Below are 21,384 nucleotides of genomic sequence, written 5' to 3' on the forward strand. Positions count from 1 at the left end.
GACATGTGTGCGCGGCAAACCGGTAACCAGTTTAACTGTTGAGTTTTTTTTTTCCACGTGATTACCGATGACACTGGATGAGCCACCCAGCAAACATCGTCTGTGGGCCATCTGGGATCGCGAGGCCTCATGGGATCGCGGGCACCTGACCCACGCGAATAATGTCGAACACAATGAAAACGCGTGCAGAAGTTTGTTCGATAGGAGTGTGGCTTTAATGCGTAAACATTTTCATTCCACCTCCCGACATTCGCAGCAAGCCTCCAGGCCGAAGTACACACCGTGGCTTGATTTAATGTTACAAGTGGGACATTTAAAAAAAAATATACAATGGTCGACTTGGAAGCGCAAGAGGATTGTAAAGCACGACGTTGCCCCAGGCGCAACAGTTGTGGAGGATGGACAGAGATCTGAGAAGACTGGGTTTTTTAGACCAACATCTGGTATTGATTCTCAGGAAAAGAACTTGCCACTATTTAACCGATACCACCTCCACCCCCCCTCCCTAAGACTCGCCGCTTAAAATGGAAATCTTTTGACATGCCCTATCCACCCATATATTATATTAAATAACATAAATTATAAAATACATAAAATGTATACATGAACACACGCGAAGCTTGTTGTGATCACTAATGCAATTGTAGCGAGGCATATATACTTTTTTAGTACTTTTACCCTGTAGTATACTAAAATCAAGTTCAATTCGCTGTGCTTAAGTGCAAACATGTGGCGGATTCATGATATGGAATTTTGGCATGCTAGAGGGGCTTGGGGAGGGCCTTCATCTAGCAGTGGATGAAGCGCGGTTGGTGATGTAAACGGTTAATTCTGGTAAAGAATTACCCCTACCTATTTCGCATAATCAACAATTTGGTAGTGCATCACGATGTTGGGATCACGGTACATTGGATTTCAGCTGGTCTAACTTAACACAGCAAAGTGGGCAGTCATCACACAATCTGACGAATTCTTGCCATGAATTACCATTAGCGAGGAACGAATAAGAACTGTACAATGCACCAGGTGCAATTGGGTGGCACTACATGCTTCACCACTGTCATCTCCCACACAACAGATAAGAGCTGACAGTTGGTGGTCGCCCCTACATCCTGCCTCTCGAAGGCAGAAAACTGCCTGCAAGCCAAGCCCAGAGCAACACCACTGACGATGTCAGTGTTCACCATCCATGCAATAGTAATCCACATCCGTACGATGGCCCGTGACGAACCGTGGTGCAAGTAGCACATTTGCTGTTACCATCTTCCTACAAAGGCCGGCAAAGCACACGAGGGGGTGGGTGGCCAGCACCACGCCCGGCCACCTTTGTCTCCCTTGTAAGTGTTCACACATCGCACCATGCACTCATTTGAGTTGACCTTTGGGAGGCCCAGGACCGGTTCAGATATGGCTGTGTGCGGGGAATCGAATTTGAGTCACTCGGTTTGCAGTGCAACGGGCGAACCGCTACACTTATCGCTCCCAATAACCGCCATTCGCCACTCAGTGGCAGTGACGTCACCACGACGCTTGCTGGTAGGTCACGGGGCAGACCCAGGTGCCACGGGTCGACTGAGATGACTGGCTGATGCACCACCTGTGCCCCCTACTGTGCCAACTTGCTGTGCTTTAGCCACCTGGCGCTCTGCTCGTTGTTGTGAGTGTCCCTCCTCCGCCCTCCGTTGTTGTTGGAGGGCGACTGCCTCCAAATGCCCAGTAGCGTCCTTCATGAGCCTCCTCCACAGAAGCCGATCTTGACACCGCTGGTACTAGTCATCGGTAAGTCTACTCAGCTCCACATCCTCCTGTACCACATCACTCCATCTCTTCTCTAGCCCGTGCCGCGCCCATTGAGCCCCCTCGATCCGGCAGAACAAAAGCTGTTTAGGCATGCGGTGACTGGGCATGCGGGCTACATGGCCCAGCCTGGTTAAACCCAAGATGGATGGTAGGCAGGCCAGCCTAAATGTTTCTAACCAGTGAAGATGTTCCATTAGGGGGGGTCCACGTTTCGCAAGCATAGAGAAGGGAGGGAATGACCGTGGCCGAGAAGACCTGAAGCTTCGTGCAGAGCAACAGACCAGGTAGCTTTCACACAGCGTTATGCAACCGATGAAAAGATAATGCCACTCGACTGATTTGGAATGAGACCTCTGCTGTTAAACCGGAGCCGGTCATAAGCACACTGCCCAGATATGGGAAACTCTCCACTCTCTCCACAACTGCCCCATCACCAATTGGGCGTTGTAGGGGTGGAGTTTTGTTGGGTTTGATGGTAAGGCCCCACCTCTTAGTGACAAGCTCCAGGTTTAGCAGCAGCGCCTCCAACTCCTCCTCTGAGTGAGCAGCGATTACCAGATCATCGGCATACATAACGTGGTTTCGCAATAGGGAGCTCGCTCCCAACACACAACATGCATACAGGCAACTCTCATTTGACTCAAACATTTAAACTTAGAAAAACACAGATCAGTCTATGCAGCTGCTTCTTGTGCAAGGAATACAAAAAAACTAGAATAAAAAAACACATTTACAATCAATTCTAAACAATATATAGTAATAAAAACAGACATTTTTATAAAATGGGAATGGACGAGTTAACATTTCAATAATATAACGCAGATTTACAAATAAAAATCGTACAAAAAAATGAAAACGTTGCACAAGTTCGGAAGCATTAGGAAACATGTTGTCACGTTAAGTAGCGTGTGGGAGACTGTGTTATGTGGCGAGCGTTGTGCGAAGGACGCTTGTTTATGTCCACCTGGAGACAAATAAACTCGCGGAAACCGCACACTCCATGGGTCCGATTACCCAACCGGTCTAAATATGGATTCACACCTCCGGCGATCAGTAGCGCAACCATTCCTTCTTGGAATCGCACAACTCAATCGCCTCCTTACACGTGAACGTCCCTGGTTTTGAAGACGTCCGCATATAAGTAATTCAATCGCACACGGCCAAGTTGCGCAACCGATCGCTCAGGTGCGGACCTGTCTTAAGGCTTGTCGAGGACAATGTCCTTCTTACCCCTTAAAATCAAAGGAAACCGCCCCAGACTTGACGCGCCTACCAAACCTTCGAATGGCATTGCACGGCTAATCTGCAGTGCAGTTGCGGCTCGTGTAAGTTTACAATGTGGACTGGGTTTAGCAGACCGCAGAGTGCACTCGTTCTTGTTAGATTTAACAGTTGGGGTGAGGAAGGGAGCAAGGCAGAGGCATTTTGAGAAGCCCCCCCGCGATTGGGGGAGGCAGTTCAGCTGCGGCGCGAGTCTGTCTGGACGTCTAGACACACCTTGCCACTGATGGGACACTGCGTTGTGCAAATTGCATGTGGGCGGCCACAAAAGCGCTTCTCTGCAATTTTGCACCTCTTAACTATCCAAGGCATCAACGCCGTTACGAAGGCCACTGCATAACTGGATTCGCCTTTTAATTATGGATTGGTAAAATGGTGTGTCGATTCACTGCTCTGATCCATTACACCTTCAAGGTAGGGGCGGTTTGTGGTCTCTCCAAACACCTAGTTATCCTTCAGAAGAGGTAGCAGCATTGGCTGCATATGAAATTAACATTAGTGGTATTTTCTTTCCTTTTAATTTGCCAATGGCAGCAACAAATGGTGAGCAATAGAAATTGCAGCAGGCCAAGTATTGCCGCTGAAGCAAAAGTGCAGCTACAACACATCCTCAGCCGACCTCTTCTCACCCCTTACAGTCTTTCACACATCGATCCCACTAACTCCAAAGCACAGCTTGCAGAGACGACAACCGAGCGATCACTCCGTGCCGCACGCCACCCTCACGATCCAAGCCCAATACTAACAGCCGTGCAGTTGGTGGACATGTCAGGCTTATAAAGAGGGCCCACTATTCACAGTCTAATATCAAAGCATGGGAGGGCTTTAAGTCTGCACAAGGGGTCCCAATTTGAGATCCCCCCCCATGACAAACAATAAAAGTGCAATCTTTCCCATCCGCCCACCCATCATCCACTTGACATCCCCTCCCAGTGGGCCCCAGATCTGCATCATGAAACTAGCGCCCCCTAGCGCTTGGTAACGCAGCCACCTGTTCCAGTCAACGGGAAAAATTGTGCGGCTTTCGGTAGGAACCGTGTGTGCCGCGGTGTGGCGTGCGCGGTGCGATGTTGCGGTGTGACGTGGCGGGGCGGGTCGAGGTGGCTCAGAGTGGCGGGGGGCTCGCAACCCATCCGAAGGCTTGACGGATTCTCTGGAAGTAGTGGCGCTGCCAGTCATGGCGCGTTGCCTCCTCGTGCCTGAGCGGCACGTGCAGGCACTCGAGCCGCAGCTCCGTGTTTCCGCCGTCGGCCTTCCGCAGTCGCAGCGTCACGTCGGCGTAGTGCTCTGCGTCGCACCGTCACGTCGGCAGGCAACCGGGGGAGAGCGAGGAAGGGTAAGGGCGCGTCGATTCATCCATTTTCACGGTCAACGATACGTTTATTGAGAGTTTTTGGCCGATATAAATGTCCACGTGATAAGCCACTTCGTTGAGCCATCATTTGTGGCGAGGTCGCTTCTGAAAAAGAGCTATGTAGCTCAGTGGGCCTTGTCTGGTAAAATAAAAAAAATAGTTAAGTTTTTAGTAGTGTGCAAAAGGTAGAGGGGGCACGTGTTGCAGATTTTTTTGAATTAATCCCAAAAAAATCTGGCCTTAACACTCAATTTCGGAGGATATGCAACTCAGCAAACATTTTTAAATGATCTGAAGCTATGGTGACGTCAGTTCTGCTGCCAATTTACTGCCAAAAGTGGTGTCACATTGCGTAGGATTAGAGGTGTGCGTTGTATCCACCAAGCCCGAGATGACAGATGGCATTTACACTCACCCTCTGGCCACGTCTTGCATCGCCACTTCATGACAATTTGCTCGTTCTCAATCTGCAGGCAAACGCACAGAAGACACAGTACACACTCTTGTTGTTGACGCTGTTGTAATTTAGACTTGAGGGTTATGGATCATAGTGGGCGGTAAGTCGAACATTCGCGCCTGAAGTGAAATCCATTTCCGTTTACTCTTAAATGAATATAATGGGGAACAAACATCACTGAAGTGGTTCAGAGTTGAGGTTTAAGATTCAGTTTCGTACGGTGGTATATAGAGGTGATGATTTGTATTTCGCATGAGAAGTTATGTTTATGGGTAAGCATATTTCTCATCCCCTTGAAAATCCACTGCTGGATAAAGGCCTCCAAAAAATGTGTCAGCTGTGGTGGTTGTATTGACCGTACTTCATTATGCTGGTCAGTGCCGGTAGGTAAAGGTGGGGTCATGACCGGTTCAGATGTAACGCACCACTTAAGATGTCCAGGTTCATAGCACAGTGCGCTAACCACTGTGCCACTGCTAAAATGGATTAAAATATATTTATAATTTTTATGCCGAGTGTCTGCTGCTGCTGTATCCTGTACAGCGCATTGAGATCCTTGATGAAAAGCGCTACATAAAAGGAATTATTATTAGTGTCTAGAGTTTTGTTTCAGGGTTGTGGGTGAGAATTTAGGGGTCAGTATTTAGGGTTGGAATGAGATTTGGGCACAGGTGTTAGTTGGACCCGGGGCCTCACCAACTCGCAGAACTCGCCGCTCACGTTCCCGTTCAACATTCGGATGCGGCCACCCTTCTCCGGTTCCACCAACGCTGGGGCATTTGTGAAGAGGGACACCAGCTACACAGCAAGACACAAAGATCCCACTTAACAAACCTGTTGAAGACAAGTGCTAGTAGCCGAGGACCTACGAAGGCCAACAGCACACGCCTGGCCACCTTTGTCTCCCCAGTGGTCATGTTTACACATTGGACCAGGTACTCATTTAAGGCGACTTAGGGGAGGCCCACAACTGGATCAGATATTTTTGACCAGTGTTGGCCTTGAGTGGGAAAAAAAACTAAGGATGCAGAGTTCGTCGTACAGTCCACTTACCACTACACCAACCGCTCCCCCACAAATCGATCCATCACAATAACAGCAACCACCATTTACCATTAAGTGGCAGTAATGTTACCGCAGCGCTTGTGCCAGGCTAGTCCTCAAAGCTTTAACAGAATGTTGGGGCAAGTGCTGTGAGCAAGCACCTACGAAAGACGGAATGGCAGACGAGGGGGTGGGTGGGCAGTACCTTGCCCAGCCACCTTTGTCTCCCGAGTAGCGATTTTTAGACATCACACCAAGTTCTCATTTGAGGCCGAGTCGACTTAGGCGAGGCCCAGGACCGGTTCAGATAATCGTCACTGTTGGTGGCCGTGAGCGGGAATCGAACTCAGGATGCTGGGTTAGTAGCGCTACGCGCTAACCGTTACTCTCCGGCTCCCCACAGGCTAGATCCCCAACCCCCCTCGCACACAGGGGCGTAGTTATCTCTGGCCGCACCTCCTGGGAGGTGAATGTGCGGTACAGCTCCTCGGCGCACGTGGGGAACGTCTCCATTAGAACCACGGAACACGTCGGGATGCGAACTCCGACCTCCTGGCTTGGCCGCCGGGCACAAGCGTCTTTCTGCTGTGCAGAGACACAAGCAAACACAACACGCACATCATGCACCTACCACAGGCACAATACATAAAACACACGCATTACACTATATATATGCAAACACGCACTATACACACGCACCACATGCACAATGCATAACACACGCCACATGCCACGTACATACCACATACAACATAAAGACAACACACACATTACCGTATTTTCCCGCATATAGCCCGTATACGCATATAACCCGCAGATGCATATACCCCGCAGGGTCTTGTTTTGTTTGTAAAAAGTGGTATACCCCGCGGGTTATATGTGGGAAAATACGGTACACACACTACACGCCTCGGTAAGGAGACGGTCCCCCCAGCCGTGCTTTAGGTAATTTGAACACGACACTGGAGGTCGTGGTGCCACACCGACCCACCTGCTCGTCATGCCCGCTCGGCAACGTGGCGTCCGGCGTTTGGCAAGTGATGCCGTTCTTGGCAGGGAGAATCATGCCCTGCGTGAACTCTTTACCAGCGGCGAGCGGTCAGAGACGCAGAGAGGTGTAGGGGTGGAGACACAGTGAAAAGAGACAGGCAGAAACACAAAGATACAGGGACACAGAGTGTAAGAAAGACACAGAGAAGGAAACTAAGACAGAGCGAGGTTTAACCATAAGTGTACATGTTATTGCGAGTGTAAACCAGTGGTGTAGCTTGCACTTGTCTGTCCCAGAGGGGCCAGCAGGAAGCACAATAATGATCACTGTGGAAGTGAATGGCAAGTATTCAAAAGTACAATTGGTTTGGATTTTCTACTGTATTCACAGAACTTTGCTGTATTTGTACACTTTGCATTTAACGCACGACTATTAGAAGTAATATTATTAAGTGTAAATCATCGTCATCATGAGCAACTGTCTTTCCACTGCTAGATGAAGACCTCCCCATGTCATTACCATCCCTCACTGTCCGGCGATGCCACAATCAATCTCACTCATCGCTCCGTCTCCGCAGAGTGTCCTGCCCAGCCTTGCCGACTTTTTTTAACGGTTCCACGCGACGCCTCTGGTTGAACGAAGTGTCAATTAACTTCCAATGCCACGGGCCCGTGGGTCGCGGCCTCCTCACCGGACTTGAGAGTGCGAACGTAAGTGACCAGCGCGTGCTTGATGCCGTCGACGCCCGCGGTCCTCATCACCTCCAAGAGTGGCGTCTCCGCCTCATCCTTCTTGAGGCTCACTGCCACCTGCAGTCCCCCCCCAGATGACACGAACGTTTGGTATTAGCGCCTATCCTATTGTGCAAGGCTATAGCACGGTCGGCTACGTACGGTGCGAAAGAAGTTCCACACACATGCGTTTCACATATGTAGTCTCCAGCAGTGTTGGACGATGTTCGTTGCGTGTAATCCCAACTGGGTAATTCGGACCACGAAGCCGGCACACAATGGCTTTCTCATTTCGAATGACGACAGAGGGATCTTTAACGTCCACTTTGAAGTAGACAGCACGTATTATACGGTTAATACACCCGCAGTAATAACCGGGGGTGGGGCCTGATAGATTTGAACCGTGTGAACCTCTGCTTCAAAGCTCCTTGAGAATAAACGGGTGGGGGGGGGGGGGGCCGCCAGGGTCAACAGTGATGCACCTCTATCTCGTCAATGTCGTTCTCCTCCGAGAGGTTGGGAATCTTCACGATACCACTGTACTTGGTGCCCATGGCACTGCCAGTCGCTGCAGGGAAGCGAGACGGACACGACACACAGTTTAGAAAGAGAAACCAAAACCGGGGGACATAAAATCGGCAGCCAGGTGAGGTAGTCTTCAACGTACGAGTAAAAGGGCTGAAAACGCATCGCCCATCAAGACACCGAGGGATCAGTAACCCAACGCTCATTCAAGCACCTCCCGATTAAGACTGTTGGCTAAGTACGGTGCGAAAGAAGTTCAACAACCATATTGGTCACCTGCCCCAACCTCTTTCTGAAATGCAATCAATTGTCAGAATTTTGGGTTGTCATTCAAGAATGAATTCGTTTGTCTTAATTTTGTACATCTTCTTGGCATTATTTCTCACTCTCAATTATAAATGTTTCGTCTGCTCTACGAGCATACATTTCTAATGATCAAATTTACATATGATTTGCATAAACTGTAAATGACTTTCATCACATGCACAATATGATGCAGGTGTCAAAAATATAGGAATGAGTATAAGTTTTAATAATGCTCTTTAATTAGCGAGGAAAGCCTCATTGAGTCTCAAGAATATTTGACTCAAGAGGGTCCTACATTGTGGTGCTTGACCAATTCCATTAATGAGTGCTTGGCTCATAGTGCAGCATATATGTATGTTGAACTTCTTTCACACCGTTCGTAGCCAACCGTGATAATCGGAGGTACAGTGCGCCAACCCCTGCGATTTCACCCCACCTTTTTGTACGGCCGTCATAACAAAAGCGCAAACACAGTCCCACAACGGGGACTGCTACTGCAACCGGAGTTCCCATACCTGTCAACCCCTAATCAGTGCCAACCTTATTACAGACCCATTCAGATCTTATTGGTCACCCCGTGCCCTTATAAATCTCAACGTTCATCCTATCACAAACAGCTGCACGCCGTATGGACCCGAAAACTAAATTTCCCTGTGCTAAAATACGGGTAAACCGTATGGGTTGACAGGTATGTGTTCCTGTCGCTGCTGGCCCGCGCCACACCTTGCCAAGCGAGCTCCAGGTCCCACTCGTAGAAGAAGATGAGCTTGCCCTTGCGGTTGTTGCAGGAGGCCTCGCCCTGCACGCGGGTGACCTCCGTGACCTCGCACGTCCCGTCCAAAGAGGTTGCCCGCACGTCCATGAGCAGCTGCCGCAGCAGATCCTCTGACCACTTGGTCACATCGCGCTCAGTCCTGCAGCGGCGAGTCAGGTGGTGTTATAGGTCGGAGGTGGTGGCATCAAGGGAAGCCACACAAGCCAAAAATGTAATGGCCGTTATCCTGTACATTAAAGGTGTGGAACCTACAGCCGACAGGCTAATTACGGCACACAGCCACGAGACGTAAGGCCGGGTACAAATTGCTGAGCAGATCGATGCTTGAAAGCAGATCTCTCTATTGTAACCAACTGGTTAAGCAAACTGCTCACAACTGGTAGCAAAAATGTCCATGAGATTGAGATGCATGCAACTAATGTGAGCAACTGATTGCTTAAGTGTGGACCTGCATTTACACTTAAAAATGACCACTTTTTCAACGGTTTTACTTAACTTGATTCCTCTGTTTGTCGTGGTCACATCTTGTAATCAAATTTTCGTCCACTTCCCGTTGTCCAACCAATTCCACATTTTGCACACGTACTCAGATCCGGTGACAATGCATGCCTGTATCAAAATCGGCATAAATTTGGTATGGATGCCTTATTATTTATATATTTGTTGTCAGTCAAAAACGCCGTGGTCCCTAAACTGTGGAATCAGCTCGCACAAAAAGCAGGCGCCGCATGTCTCAGGCACCATTGATGTACTTCTCGACCGTGAGTTAAACGAAGTTGTTAATAAAACTGTTGTTTTTTTACTCTTTTAAAGGAGTGCATGAGTTAAATGCTTCCAAAAAGACAGACTATAATACACGGAGCAACTTTATAAACGGCATGTGACCAGCTCCGTGATTTCAGGTGTACATTGGTGCAATCATTAAATCTCTTTTTTGCATGGGTCGAATGCATCAGACAATTAGGGTTATAATTACGATAGAAGTAACGTGTGCACCCTTATTGACACAGGAGACACGCTCGTGAAAATTCCACAGGGTCAGAGGTATCCAAACTGACTTGTTTTATTCATGCTGGGATGGTGATGGTGCATTTATTTTCATTTCTTTGTTAAACCATTGACTTTTTTCCATAAATAAGGAATATTTTCTAACGTAGTCTCCAAAGTTACTTCCTAAAACTGTCTAAATGACACCCCATATGCATTTCCGATGTCAAGGGTAATCTGCAATCAAGGTCGCAGTTTCAATTTCGTGGCACAGCCGTGGGCAAAATTATAAAAATTCTCACCCAGCAGTATAGATTGGTACACCAGTCAGTCGATCGGCACGTCAGATGCGGTGGGGTAAAGTGTGAGTATTCCCACGTCTGGCCACCGTGGAAGAGTAGGCTGAAATACCATCAAGAAGGGCTCTTTAGCAATTACTTGCACTAGCAGTGGAGCAAGTAATTGCTGGGCTGCAGTTATTTTTTACGTTGCTGGGATGATTTACATGAAGTAAATTGTTCTTGTAAACCGATTAGGGTACATCATTACCAGCACCACCAACGTCCGTCCCTTTGTGGTTGGAAAAATCAGCACCATTGAAGTGACTGAATGGTGGCAAGTCAGGAGTAATATAATACTCATACAAGCGCACAACTTTATCTGTGATGAACGCTGCACTTTCTGTCATTTTCATGCAGGGGGCGCTGCAAACCTACGCGCCCCCAGGAGGGGCAGGGTCAGACGTTCGATCTGCAGACGGCGGTCTTCTCGTACGGCCAGCTCTATGTCGCCTCATCTCGATCCCGCAATCCCAAACAGGTGAAAGCCCACCTCGAACCGAACCCCCAAGCAAGGCCATCTACTTAACGACGAGAGAAAAATCACACAAAATGTTGATTTCAATGAAGTCTACCAGATGTAAAATGATATATGCTTTTAATGAAGAAATAAAATGATCTAATTCAAAACAACACAATTCAAAGATGTTTCATTTTAAAACTTCAAAACGGAGCATCGGGTGCTTGCGTGAATGCGTCGTTCGTGTGCAGTTTTTTTTGGTGACTTTCCTGGCCGAAGGCCGTAAATGATTGTGAACAACTCCTAGTGTTATTATAACAGTGGATTAATACCTGTCATAGGAATGAGGAATTTCAACAATTTGCACCAGACCCTAGAAAAACCATCACCATGAGGCAAGAATATAACCCATAAACAGCCCTTTGTCAATCCGCACAACTGGAGAACAAGGCCTACTCACGCCGTTTCCGTCACGGGGCCTTTGTGACCATACTTCACCACGGTAGGGGCAGTGCAGGTTGGTGAATAAGGGGGGGTTGTAACGCAGCATAGCACATCTACTGGAACGTCTGTGAAAAAGAGCTTTATAGCTCATCGGATTCCTCCAGGATAAACATTCTGAAAACGATTCAACTGAAAAGAGCCTCAAATGTATTGCAATGTGCATTACTCGAAGAGTAGATTTTCTTTAAAGATTGAAAGTCACGCCTTAAGTTGCATCAGCTAATAGAATGCTGCTGTAATTAAACACTCCCGGAATGCCGCGTGACTGATGGAATGTGCATACTTTTGTAAATTACATGTTCAGCTAATTTTTTACATTACACGCTACGAGAAACGTCAAAATGGTAATTGTGCACGCAGCCTTTTCTCACTCCACTGCTGAATGAGGGCCTGGGAGAGAGTGGCAACCCCCCCGTGTCAGGGGCGAGAGGATCGCTGGACCATCCCCATCCATCCCTCACCACGCCGGTCAAGTGCACGGTCGGCGAATACTGTACACATGAGTTAGAACGGCAAGACGATCTTTAATGCAGATGTCGCACACGTCTCTTTAGCATCATCGCTTCACCCAGCTATACGATACAAACCGCAACGCTTGACGATAATAGCGCTAATTATTAATGAGCGGATGGTACACGCGAATTCATCATGGGTGTCACAATATGCATTTATACTGGAGAAATCCGACGAGCTATGTACATCACAGATGCACACTTGACGATAATTATACATTAGCGGATGGTACACGCGCATTCATCATCGGTGTCAGAATGTGTTTATAGTGGAGGAATCCAATGAGATGTAAAGATATATATTTTTTCCCCTTAGATGTCCGGAGACATCGGAGGCGATATGGGAGCGTGTGGTTTTTTGTTTTAACAAAGCTTATTCCGCCAAATTATCGTGCGCACGTTGCATGCACCACATTCCGATAAAAAAAACGATTTGGTGATGCTGCTTCGGTTAGTTGGTGCACAATCACAATGAAACGTTACAAGCAATATCGCCCATCAACAAACAATATCGCACATCAACAACAAACAATATCACCCATCAACAAATACCACCCATCAACAACAAGCAATTATATCACCCGTCAACAAACACTATCACCCGTCGACAACAAACAACATCACCAATCAACAAGCAAACAATACCACCCATCAACAAGCAAACAATACCACCCATCAACAAGCAAACAAAACCACCCATCAACAAGCAAACAATACCACCCATCAACAAGCAAACAATACCACCCATCAACAAGCAAACAATGCCACCCATCAACAAGCAAACAACATCACCCATCAACAATCAAACAATACCACCCATCAACAAGCAAACAATACCACCCATCAACAAGCAAACAATACCACCCATCAACCGTGTCCAATCCACTGCTGGATGAAGGCCTTCCCCTCACCCCCCCCACCACCACGACCACGGCCCAGCGACATCCACGCAACGCAACCCCCCCACAAATCCGCTTCGCAAATGTCGCCTTCACTCGGCAGGAATTGGGTTGAAGAATGCCGGTGGAGGAGTACCTCGGCGAGCTACGCACCAGTGCCAGTTGTTGACGTTCGTGGCGTCGGCTCTCTCCTCGACGATCCACCTCGGGTCTCCCTCGCCCCACTTGGCCATCGCGAGCGCCTCGGCGGCAGAAATAATTACGCAGCGAGGCGATGCGGGGTTTTCTTTTTTGTACGGGTGAATTTATTTGTGTTGTGTTGTTTTTTTTTAGAGAGAGAGAGAAAGAGGAACGACGGCCGCCACCGCCACCGACAGACAAACAAACAACAACGAAAAGACGTGGGGGAAGAGTTTGCAACAAAATTTTTAAAAAGGCTGCGCTCAAAACATAGTTGATCGCTCGCTTGAGCGCAGAGGGGAGAAGGGGTGGGGGAGGGGCCAGAGCCGTGAACCGGAAGCAAAGAACCTTCCAGACGTGACCCCCCCCAAAGGTCCCCCGTGTAGCCTTGCCCACGGATTGTTGGGGCAAGTGCCGTCGTCAGCGTGCAGCGCCTATGAAGGTTGCCGGCACTGTGGCACGCGAAGTTGGGGCGGGGGGTGGCCAGCAAACAACCACGCCCGGCCGCCTTTGTCTCCCCACCCCCTCCCACACACACAGAGCGGAGATGTTTACTACACACCCGCCACCGGGGTGCTTATTTGAGGCCGAGTCGACCCTAGGGGAGGCCCAGGACCGGTTCGGGTATTTCTCCACTGGTGGTGTTGGTGGCCGTGAGCGGGAATGGAACAATGCGGTGGTTTTACCGGTGTCGGGGGGGGTGGGGGGAGGGGTTGCGTAACGTGATGTCATCGCGTCGTTGTGACGTCACGCGCGTGGTGTCGGGTCAGTAAGAGGTCAACACTTTTCCAAGGGCGTGTATGTTGAACTTCTTTAGCACCGTACGCGGCCGAAAGCGCGAATCGAAGGTGCGGGTTAAGTACAACAAAACTAAACACACAAAAACAAGCAGCTGGAAAGACACGAGTTCGTCAATCTAGGTGATTTAAAAGCGCCTAGCTCTGGTGGCTTACCGAAAATTGGAAGAGCGTTCCAGACGGCCGCAGAAGCGCGTTCGAAATTGCGCGCGACGCAGTGACCGTCAACCCCAAGGGGTTTCAGAGCAGCGAGACCCCTTTACTGAAAACCGAGAAATAAATCCAAGAAACCGAGGCACTGAACCATTTAGCCATCACGTAAGGGGCCGTCCATAAATGACGTCACGCGATTTTGGACGATTTTTGACCCCCCCCCTCGTCACACGGCGTCACAAAAAGTCAGACCCCCCCCCTCAAATATGACGTCACAAAGCTCTACCTCCCCCAAAACCATATTTCCATTTTTAAAATAAAACATGCTTCAAAACGCTTTAAACTATTGTCATTGTAGTGCGTATTTAATGTGACGCTGCACTGTTGTAGGAGAAAACATTTATTAAGTCTAATTAAGTAGAACGTGTTGTCTATATTTATTTAAAGTTGCGCATTTTGATGTGACGTCACATTTCTCAAACCCCCCCCCTCGTCACACATCGTCACAAATGTCTAACCCCCCCCCCCCCCCAGATGCGTGACGTCATTTTTGGATGGCCTCTAAGGCAAGGACAAGTACTTTTGGAGAAAAGGGTCTACTGGTCTTGTCTACTTATAGGTGGACGGGTTACGAATTGAGTTTGCGTAACAGCAACACTCATGTCAAGCACTTGGTGAACCAGCTTTGCCCCCCCCACCTCCATAGCAAAGGAAATGAGAAATACCTGGCTTGGCTCTCATACAAAGGCTGAGTGAAGACAACACTTTTGGAGCTGACCCTTATGTGAGACTTTAACCACTGTCCAGTTTCCTGGGTGAAAAGTGGGCCGAGTTTTGTTTCCCAACCATGCCCAGTTGGCTCACAAACTTAAGAAACGAATTCTATTGTTTTTAGCTATGGGAGGGGGGGGGGAACCGAAAAACCGGAGGAAACCCATGCAGAACAGGAGAACTCCACACAGTACGGTGTTCAAGGCAAGATCGAAGCCGAGTCCTTTCTGTTGGGGCACACCTGTCAACCACTGCACCACAATGTTACCACCCAGAAAAGCTTCGGGATAACCAGGACAGCCTTCCTTAAACCACCGGGATGGTCGGGGCCAAACCTGGACTTTGGGTATCATTACCCCAAGCACGATTGTGGTGTACCCCAGTATTAAATGGGTGGTGGAATTCAACTGCTTGGGAGTCTGGCAGTGATGCTGAGTTTTACACTTTTATTTCAGCGAATGCCAACGAAAATTACGAGGGCGCAACACGCACTTGAAATGTCCACGAGGGCATTGATTTTATACACGTAAATTACTGCAGGCCCACTCTCCCAAGCGAAGTTCAACAACATGACAGATGCATGATTTTACAACTTTGCTTCATATGAACACACTTCACTATATTTTTGTACAGTAAACGTGAGCGACATATGCATCCATCTTACAACAACACCAGTGCTTATGGCTGTACACGCCTTTAAGCCGTGGAGGGGCAAAGGGAGGGAAGAGAATGGGCAACAGACGTGCGCTAAGTCGAACGGAAGGATGAAGGGGGCAGTTAATGTAGGATCACAGAGCTTCGGTAATTGTTGGCGCCAGTTCGTTGTCTTCCCGCTTGTCCGTTATTTCCTGCGCTCCTGAATCATTCTCTCCCGAGATTTAGCAAAATCTGCATGCGTCACAAATGCAGGTTGATGGCCCATTGATTCTGACACATCATCTGTTGAGTTATGTTTACCAATGGCCACTGCAAATCAGCTCCCCGATGTGTTTTCGGGGTTGTACTGGCTGTCTGTTGTCTCCACACGGAGCATGGTGTCCCGACGTCTTCGTGCCATGTGCAGAATTCAGTTCCTGAAGCTCCCAGTACTTGGGAGCAAAACGTCCGACATCGTGCCGAGCAAGCGGCACAACCCAAAAACACATCGCAGAGCTCTACAGCACATCTGTGAAAACCTACGCAGTAGGGACCATTGCAAGTAGAACTTTGTACCCGCTACAGTGGTCTGCTGTAGGACACAGTAGATCTATGAATCCTGAGCAGAACCACAATTATTAAATGAAAAGCACAAGAAAGCAGTGAACGTCCAGAAGTTGCCTACACATGGAACCAATTATTCAATAAAAATAGCTTCAATTCCACCCGTGCAAACAGCCATTATTGCCAGTTCTTGAAAGATCCTTTCTCATTAAGTGGAAAGTCGGCTGTCGTATAAATACCTTTTTGGTTTATACTCAACTCACCTTACGTCATTAACCATCACTTATTTTGCTGAAGGGAGCAAGACGACAATTTTGCGTTCATCCGGTGCTGCTGCTGCTGTTGAACATGTCTGTGCCTGTACACCACGTGCTGCTCATCAACACAGCGAATGTCATCGTGAGGCCACCCTACGTCGGGCACATGTATCTCCCACTACGATCGGCTATCAGGAGGACGCTGGTGCGGTCCTGAATGCCCGTCCACTTGCTTCCCCCGCATCGGAGACTCAAGGTGGCCGCGTGTCGGAAGGCCGTGGAGTGGGGCTACGTGGCTCCTGAGTGGTGGTCTCGGCTCAGTCACGTGGTGTGACTTATGCGCCATTGAGGAAGATGGGAGCCAAGCGCAGAAGCGTATGTGGTGCCAGCCCGCGCAAGCGTAACATGAGCTCCGCGAATGTCCCCATACCTATTGGAAAAAAAAACAAGAAAGAATAATCGTGCACATGCATGAATTCTGTGCCACTTTCTAACAAAGCTTGATTTTATTTTCCATGTCAAGTCTTCTTCAACTCTGAATAATTACACTATGTAACACAATTTTTGTTCCTGGGTAGTAAGTGTTATTTCGTAATTGCTTATGTCTAAAAAGTATAGAAAATGGCTATTATTCCCCACAAACTCTGCTTTGTAACCAGGAGTGATATTTTGAAATTTACTTATTTTCAATGCAAAAACGGGGGAATTTGTGTCTTTTCATTCACATAAAGTCAGAAAAAAACAACATATGAATAAAAATTAACATGTAATTATTCTAAAGTAATACAAAAATTACTACAAAAGATTTAGAAGTGAGTCGTTTTTCGAAATTGTTCCTCCCCACAGAGAAATCGGTCCGGTGTGGCCAGTCCCGCATGTGGTAGTGCGCCTTGGTGTCTAAATCTTTTGTAGCGTGACCTGGGTCACCAACATGACAAATGCACTAAACACAAGCACAACAGTGCAGCAAATAGAAATCGCAGCAGAGAAATGACACTTTGCAGGTGTAAAGCATTGTCGTGAAAATATTTCTGCTCAAAATTTGAGGTTCACGCCATTCTTAAAGCACACCGCTATCATGAAGGCACTATGTTTCACATAGTGTGCAGTGTAGTTTCGCAGTAGGTTGCGACGTTGCTATGTCTAATCCCATTTGAGTAATTTGTGGGGGAACTTCAACCATGTCGCCGGCACAGAATGGCCTGTTTCGAATTATGCAATGGAAACTTTCATATTCACTGTGAAGTGGACAGGTTGTGAGTAATTTTACGGTTAATATGCCCATAGTAATAACCAGGGCAGCCTGCCGAATTTGAACCGCGAGATGTTAACTACCTCGCGGGGTATATAGGAGGTTGTGGGTTCAATCTGGACCCTGACGCCTGTATATTTGAAGTTTACCTGTTCTTCCCATGGCCAAGAAGATTTTTCTCCGGGTCCTCTGGTTTTTCCCTCCACATGTTTAAACATGCGTTTAAGAATATTTGGCTGCTATAAATATCAACATGATAAGCCACTTCCTTGAGCTGTCATTTTTGGCCAGGTTGCTTCTGAAAAAGAGCTACTGTATATAGCTCAGTGATCCTTACTTGGAAAATATTAAATAAAATAATTGTAAGGTTCCATTCTGAACGCATATATATTTTTTAACGCTAAATTTAACTCTGAACTCCTCACCTTCCATAACCGCGGGGCCGAAGGAGGCCGACGTGGGCAGGTCGTGCATCACGAGGAAGGCGGCGAGCATCCCAAACTGCGACCTGGCCACCGTCTTCCCGAGCAGGTATGACTTTACAGCCGCTGCTCCTGCTTGGGCTGCGCACACAGAAAGGGATGACCGGAAAATTAAACAAGTCAGGTAAAAATGGTGCACGCGCCGGGAGCATGTCACGCTTTGTCTGCGGAAGTATCAGTTCGTTCGTGGCACCGGAGCTGATGGGTAGTGAGGGAAAAAAGTATTTGATCCCCTGCTGATTTTGCACGTTTGCCCACTGACAAAGAAATGATCAGTCTATAATTTTAATGGTAGGTTTATTTGAACAGTGAGAGACAGAACAACAAAAATCCAGAAAAACGCATGTCAAAAATGTTATAAATTGATTTGCATTTTAATGAGGGAAATAAGTATTTGACCCCTCTGCAAAACATGACTTATTACTTGGTAGCAAAACCCTTGTTGGCAATCACAGAGGTCAGACGTTTCTTGTAGTTGGCCACCAGGTTTGCACACATCTAGAAGGGATTTTGTCCCACTCCTCTTTGCAGATCTTCTCCAAGTCATTAAGGTTTCGAGGCTGACGTTTGGCAACTCGAACCTTCTGCTTCCTCCACAGATTTTCTATGGGATTAAGGTCTGGAGACTGGCTAGGCCACACCAGGATCTTAATGTGCTTCTTCTTGAGCCACTCCTTTGTTGCCTTGGCCGTGTGTTTTGGGTCATTGTCATGCTGGAATACCCATCCACGGCCCATTTTCAATGCCCTGGCTGAGGGAAGGAGGTTCTCACCCAAGATGTGATGGTACATGGCCCCGTCCATAGTCCCTTTGATGCGGTGAAGTTGTCCTGTTCCCTTAACAGAAAAACACCCCCAAAGCATAATGTTTCCACCTTCATGTTTGACGGTGGGGATGGTGTTCTTGGGGTCATAGGCAGCATTCCTCTTCCTCAAAACACGGCGAGTTGAGTTGATGCCAAAGAGCTCCATTTTGGTCTCATCTGACCACAACACTTTCACCCAGTTGTCCTCTGAATCATTCAGATGTTCATTGGCAAACTTCAGACGGGCATGTATATGTGCTTTCTTGAGCAGGGGGACCTTGCGGGCGCTGCTGGATTTCAGTCCTTCACGGCGTAGTGTGTTACCAATTGTTTTCTTGGTGACTATGGTCCCAGCTGCCTTGAGATCATTGACAAGATCCTCCCGTTTAGTTCTGGGCTGATTCCTCACCGTTCTCATGATCATTGCAACTCCACGAGGTGAGATCTTGCATGGAGCCTCAGGCCGAGGGAGATTGACAGTTCTTTTGTGTTTCTTCCATTTGCGAATAATCGCACCAACTGCGATTATTTGTTTGGCAATGGTCTTGTAGCCCATTCCAGCCTTGTGTAGGTCTACAATCTTGTCCCTGACATCCTTGGATAGCTCTTTGGTCTTGGCCATGGTGGAGAGTTTGGAATCTGATTGATTGATTGCTTCTGTGGACAGGTGTCTTTTATATAGCTGAGATTAGGAGCACTCCCTTTAAGAGTGTGCTCCTAATCTCAGCTCGTTACCTGTATAAAAGACACCTGGGAGCCAGAAATCTTTCTAATTGAGAGGGGGTCAAATACTTATTTCCCTCATTAAAATGCAAATCAATTTATAACATTTTTGACATGCGTTTTTCTGGATTTTGTTGTTGTTACTCTGTCTCTCAATGTTCAAATAAACCTACCATTAAAATTATAGACTTATAATTTCTTTGTCAGTGGGCAAACGTACAAAATCAGCAGGGGATCAAATACTTTTTTCCCTCACTGTAGCTGTTAGGGCAAAAAAGTGTTTGCAATTTATCAAATTTTCCATTTCTGCTATGATTTTATGTGTCCTCAGTTTTGGGAAAGAGATCCACTTTCACAAAGGTTCATAGGTGAATGATCAAAGCAGGCAGTGGTATCACCACGTGGACCATCGTTTGAAATTGGCGACCACAGTCAGTGTAGGAGGAAACAGCCGGATCTGCCATGTGATGGGGAGACCCGTTCTGCACATGTGCAGACACGCACGCACATCCACATGCGCGCACTCACTCTGCAGCCACGTGTCCAGTGCCTGGTCCACCACACCCTTCATGGCATCGAGGAACTCGGGCACGATGAGGGGACGTGCCTTCCCGTCCGTGCCGGGGCAGCCCTCTCCAGCGACGGCTGCCGCGGTGACCCCGGGCGACCCTGCGACTCCATGCCGCCCGCTGAACTCCAGCAGCAGCCGGAGCTGCCAGAGTGCGGTGGTGTCCGGGATGCTGCGTGACTGTAGCATGCGTGTCGCCTGCCCAGTCGAGGGGTTGACCCACGGATGAGGGGGGGGAGGGGGTACAAGCAGCAATACGTGAAAACAGCAGAAAACCACTTCGTGTGTCACCTATGGCCAAGACCTGGCTGATGATCAGAGGTGGTAATTGTTCTGGGGGGTGATAATGAAGGGGGCTTTAGATTTAGGGACTCAAGTTGAGTTCAAGGTCCAGGCAGGGTTGACTCTTGATTATCGTAACCATCATGATCGTCTGCAAGCAGTTTCAGTTTCCTTGCAGTTACAGATCCACAGCACCGTTTTTCACCAAGGGCATCTTGTTCATATGAACACATCGTGCCTCAGAGATGAAGTTTCACCGATTAAACCTTTTTTTGTTACCAACCCCACTAGGATTAAACGTACATAAATTGAGCTGAAATTTAACTGAAACCAAATGTAAGAGAACAGTGGCAACTCTAGGATGCTTTTCTGTGGTTGTAGGCAAATACAATGTGGATTTGAATATCATCTACATGTGACAACGTTATCATCATCATTATATCCTGTGTAACTAAATCATGAATCATTAGGTTAGAATAAACAATATTATATTCATGATTATCATCACCATCATCTACATTATATGTGATGGTAAAGCGAGTACCACCACCACTACCATCCACACAGTGGTGGTAGGCGGTTGTGTTAATGTAGTCTGGCGGTCAACTTAGAAAGGAAAAATCTCCACCGTTGGCTCCGGATCAACAGTGCAGATGACCGCCATCCAATCAGTGTACGTGCTGAGCTGTGAACGTGCTTAATCATCGATCCCAATACAAAAAAATTGCAGCAACTGAATCGATTGTCACGTGCAAATGCTAATAAACGCTTGGCGCATTCCAATGTGATTGGTCAGTGGCAGCCTTCATAAGGCATCAGTGTCAGAGCTCATCAATCACCACGTAGTTTAAACACACACAAGGACACAATACAGGGCTGACCAAATTCTGTCAGACATCTTGAAGTGCGCGAGGCCTTCGCTTTGCTCGTATTTATCCTGAGACCGACTT

At 47.8% G+C, this 21,384-nt stretch overlaps 2 protein-coding genes across 7 annotated transcripts in view; both read right to left on the reverse strand.

Annotated features, from left to right (window-relative positions):
* Positions 1-192: 192 nt before the first annotated feature.
* Positions 193-14,298, reverse strand: LOC116947796 (activator of 90 kDa heat shock protein ATPase homolog 1-like). Of its 2 annotated transcripts, none has more exons than XM_032963945.2 (9): positions 13,118-14,298; positions 9,213-9,403; positions 8,141-8,226; positions 7,619-7,736; positions 6,928-7,016; positions 6,393-6,518; positions 5,589-5,690; positions 4,851-4,902; positions 193-4,368 (listed from the first exon to the last, which is right to left on the reverse strand). In XM_032963945.2, the coding sequence occupies exons 1-9, from the start codon at positions 13,195-13,197 to the stop codon at positions 4,187-4,189; spliced, it is 1,026 nt and encodes a 341-aa protein (XP_032819836.1). In that variant the 5' UTR covers positions 13,198-14,298; the 3' UTR covers positions 193-4,186. The 2 variants fall into 2 exon arrangements, with proteins under 2 accessions (XP_032819836.1, XP_032819835.1); XM_032963944.2 differs by having other exon boundaries at positions 6,393-6,521; positions 13,118-14,297.
* A 993-nt stretch (positions 14,299-15,291) lies between these two features.
* Positions 15,292-21,384, reverse strand: part of ANAPC1 (anaphase promoting complex subunit 1) — a 42,778-nt gene continuing 36,685 nt past the window's right edge. For all 5 annotated transcript variants that reach the window (XM_032963950.2, XM_032963951.2, XM_032963946.2 and 2 more), the window contains exons 48-50: positions 20,113-20,350; positions 18,000-18,137; positions 15,292-16,752 (exon numbers count right to left, since the gene is read on the reverse strand). In XM_032963950.2, the coding sequence (XP_032819841.1) occupies positions 16,658-16,752; positions 18,000-18,137; positions 20,113-20,350 (471 nt within the window). In that variant the 3' untranslated portion in view covers positions 15,292-16,657. The remainder of the gene's footprint in view (positions 16,753-17,999; positions 18,138-20,112; positions 20,351-21,384) is intronic.

The sequence above is a fragment of the Petromyzon marinus genome, chromosome 31 (assembly GCF_048934315.1).
Source record: "Petromyzon marinus isolate PM22_M1 ecotype Great Lakes invasive population chromosome 31, UKy_Petmar_22M1.pri1.0, whole genome shotgun sequence".
Lineage (NCBI taxonomy): Eukaryota > Metazoa > Chordata > Hyperoartia > Petromyzontiformes > Petromyzontidae > Petromyzon > Petromyzon marinus.

What these genes read in the sequence shown, in the direction of transcription:
- LOC116947796 (XM_032963944.2), bottom strand. Translation starts at nt 13,197, where the DNA reads ATGGCCAAGTGGGGCGAGGGAGACCCGAGGTGGATCGTCGAGGAGAGA. An exon ending in ACGACATTGACGAGATAGAG is followed by an intron (nt 7,737 to 8,140) that starts GTGCATCACTGT and finishes GGGGGACTGCAG; the next exon opens with GTGGCAGTGAGCCTCAAGAA. An exon ending in GCACATTCACCTCCCAGGAG is followed by an intron (nt 5,691 to 6,392) that starts GTGCGGCCAGAG and finishes CTTGCTGTGTAG; the next exon opens with CTGGTGTCCCTCTTCACAAA.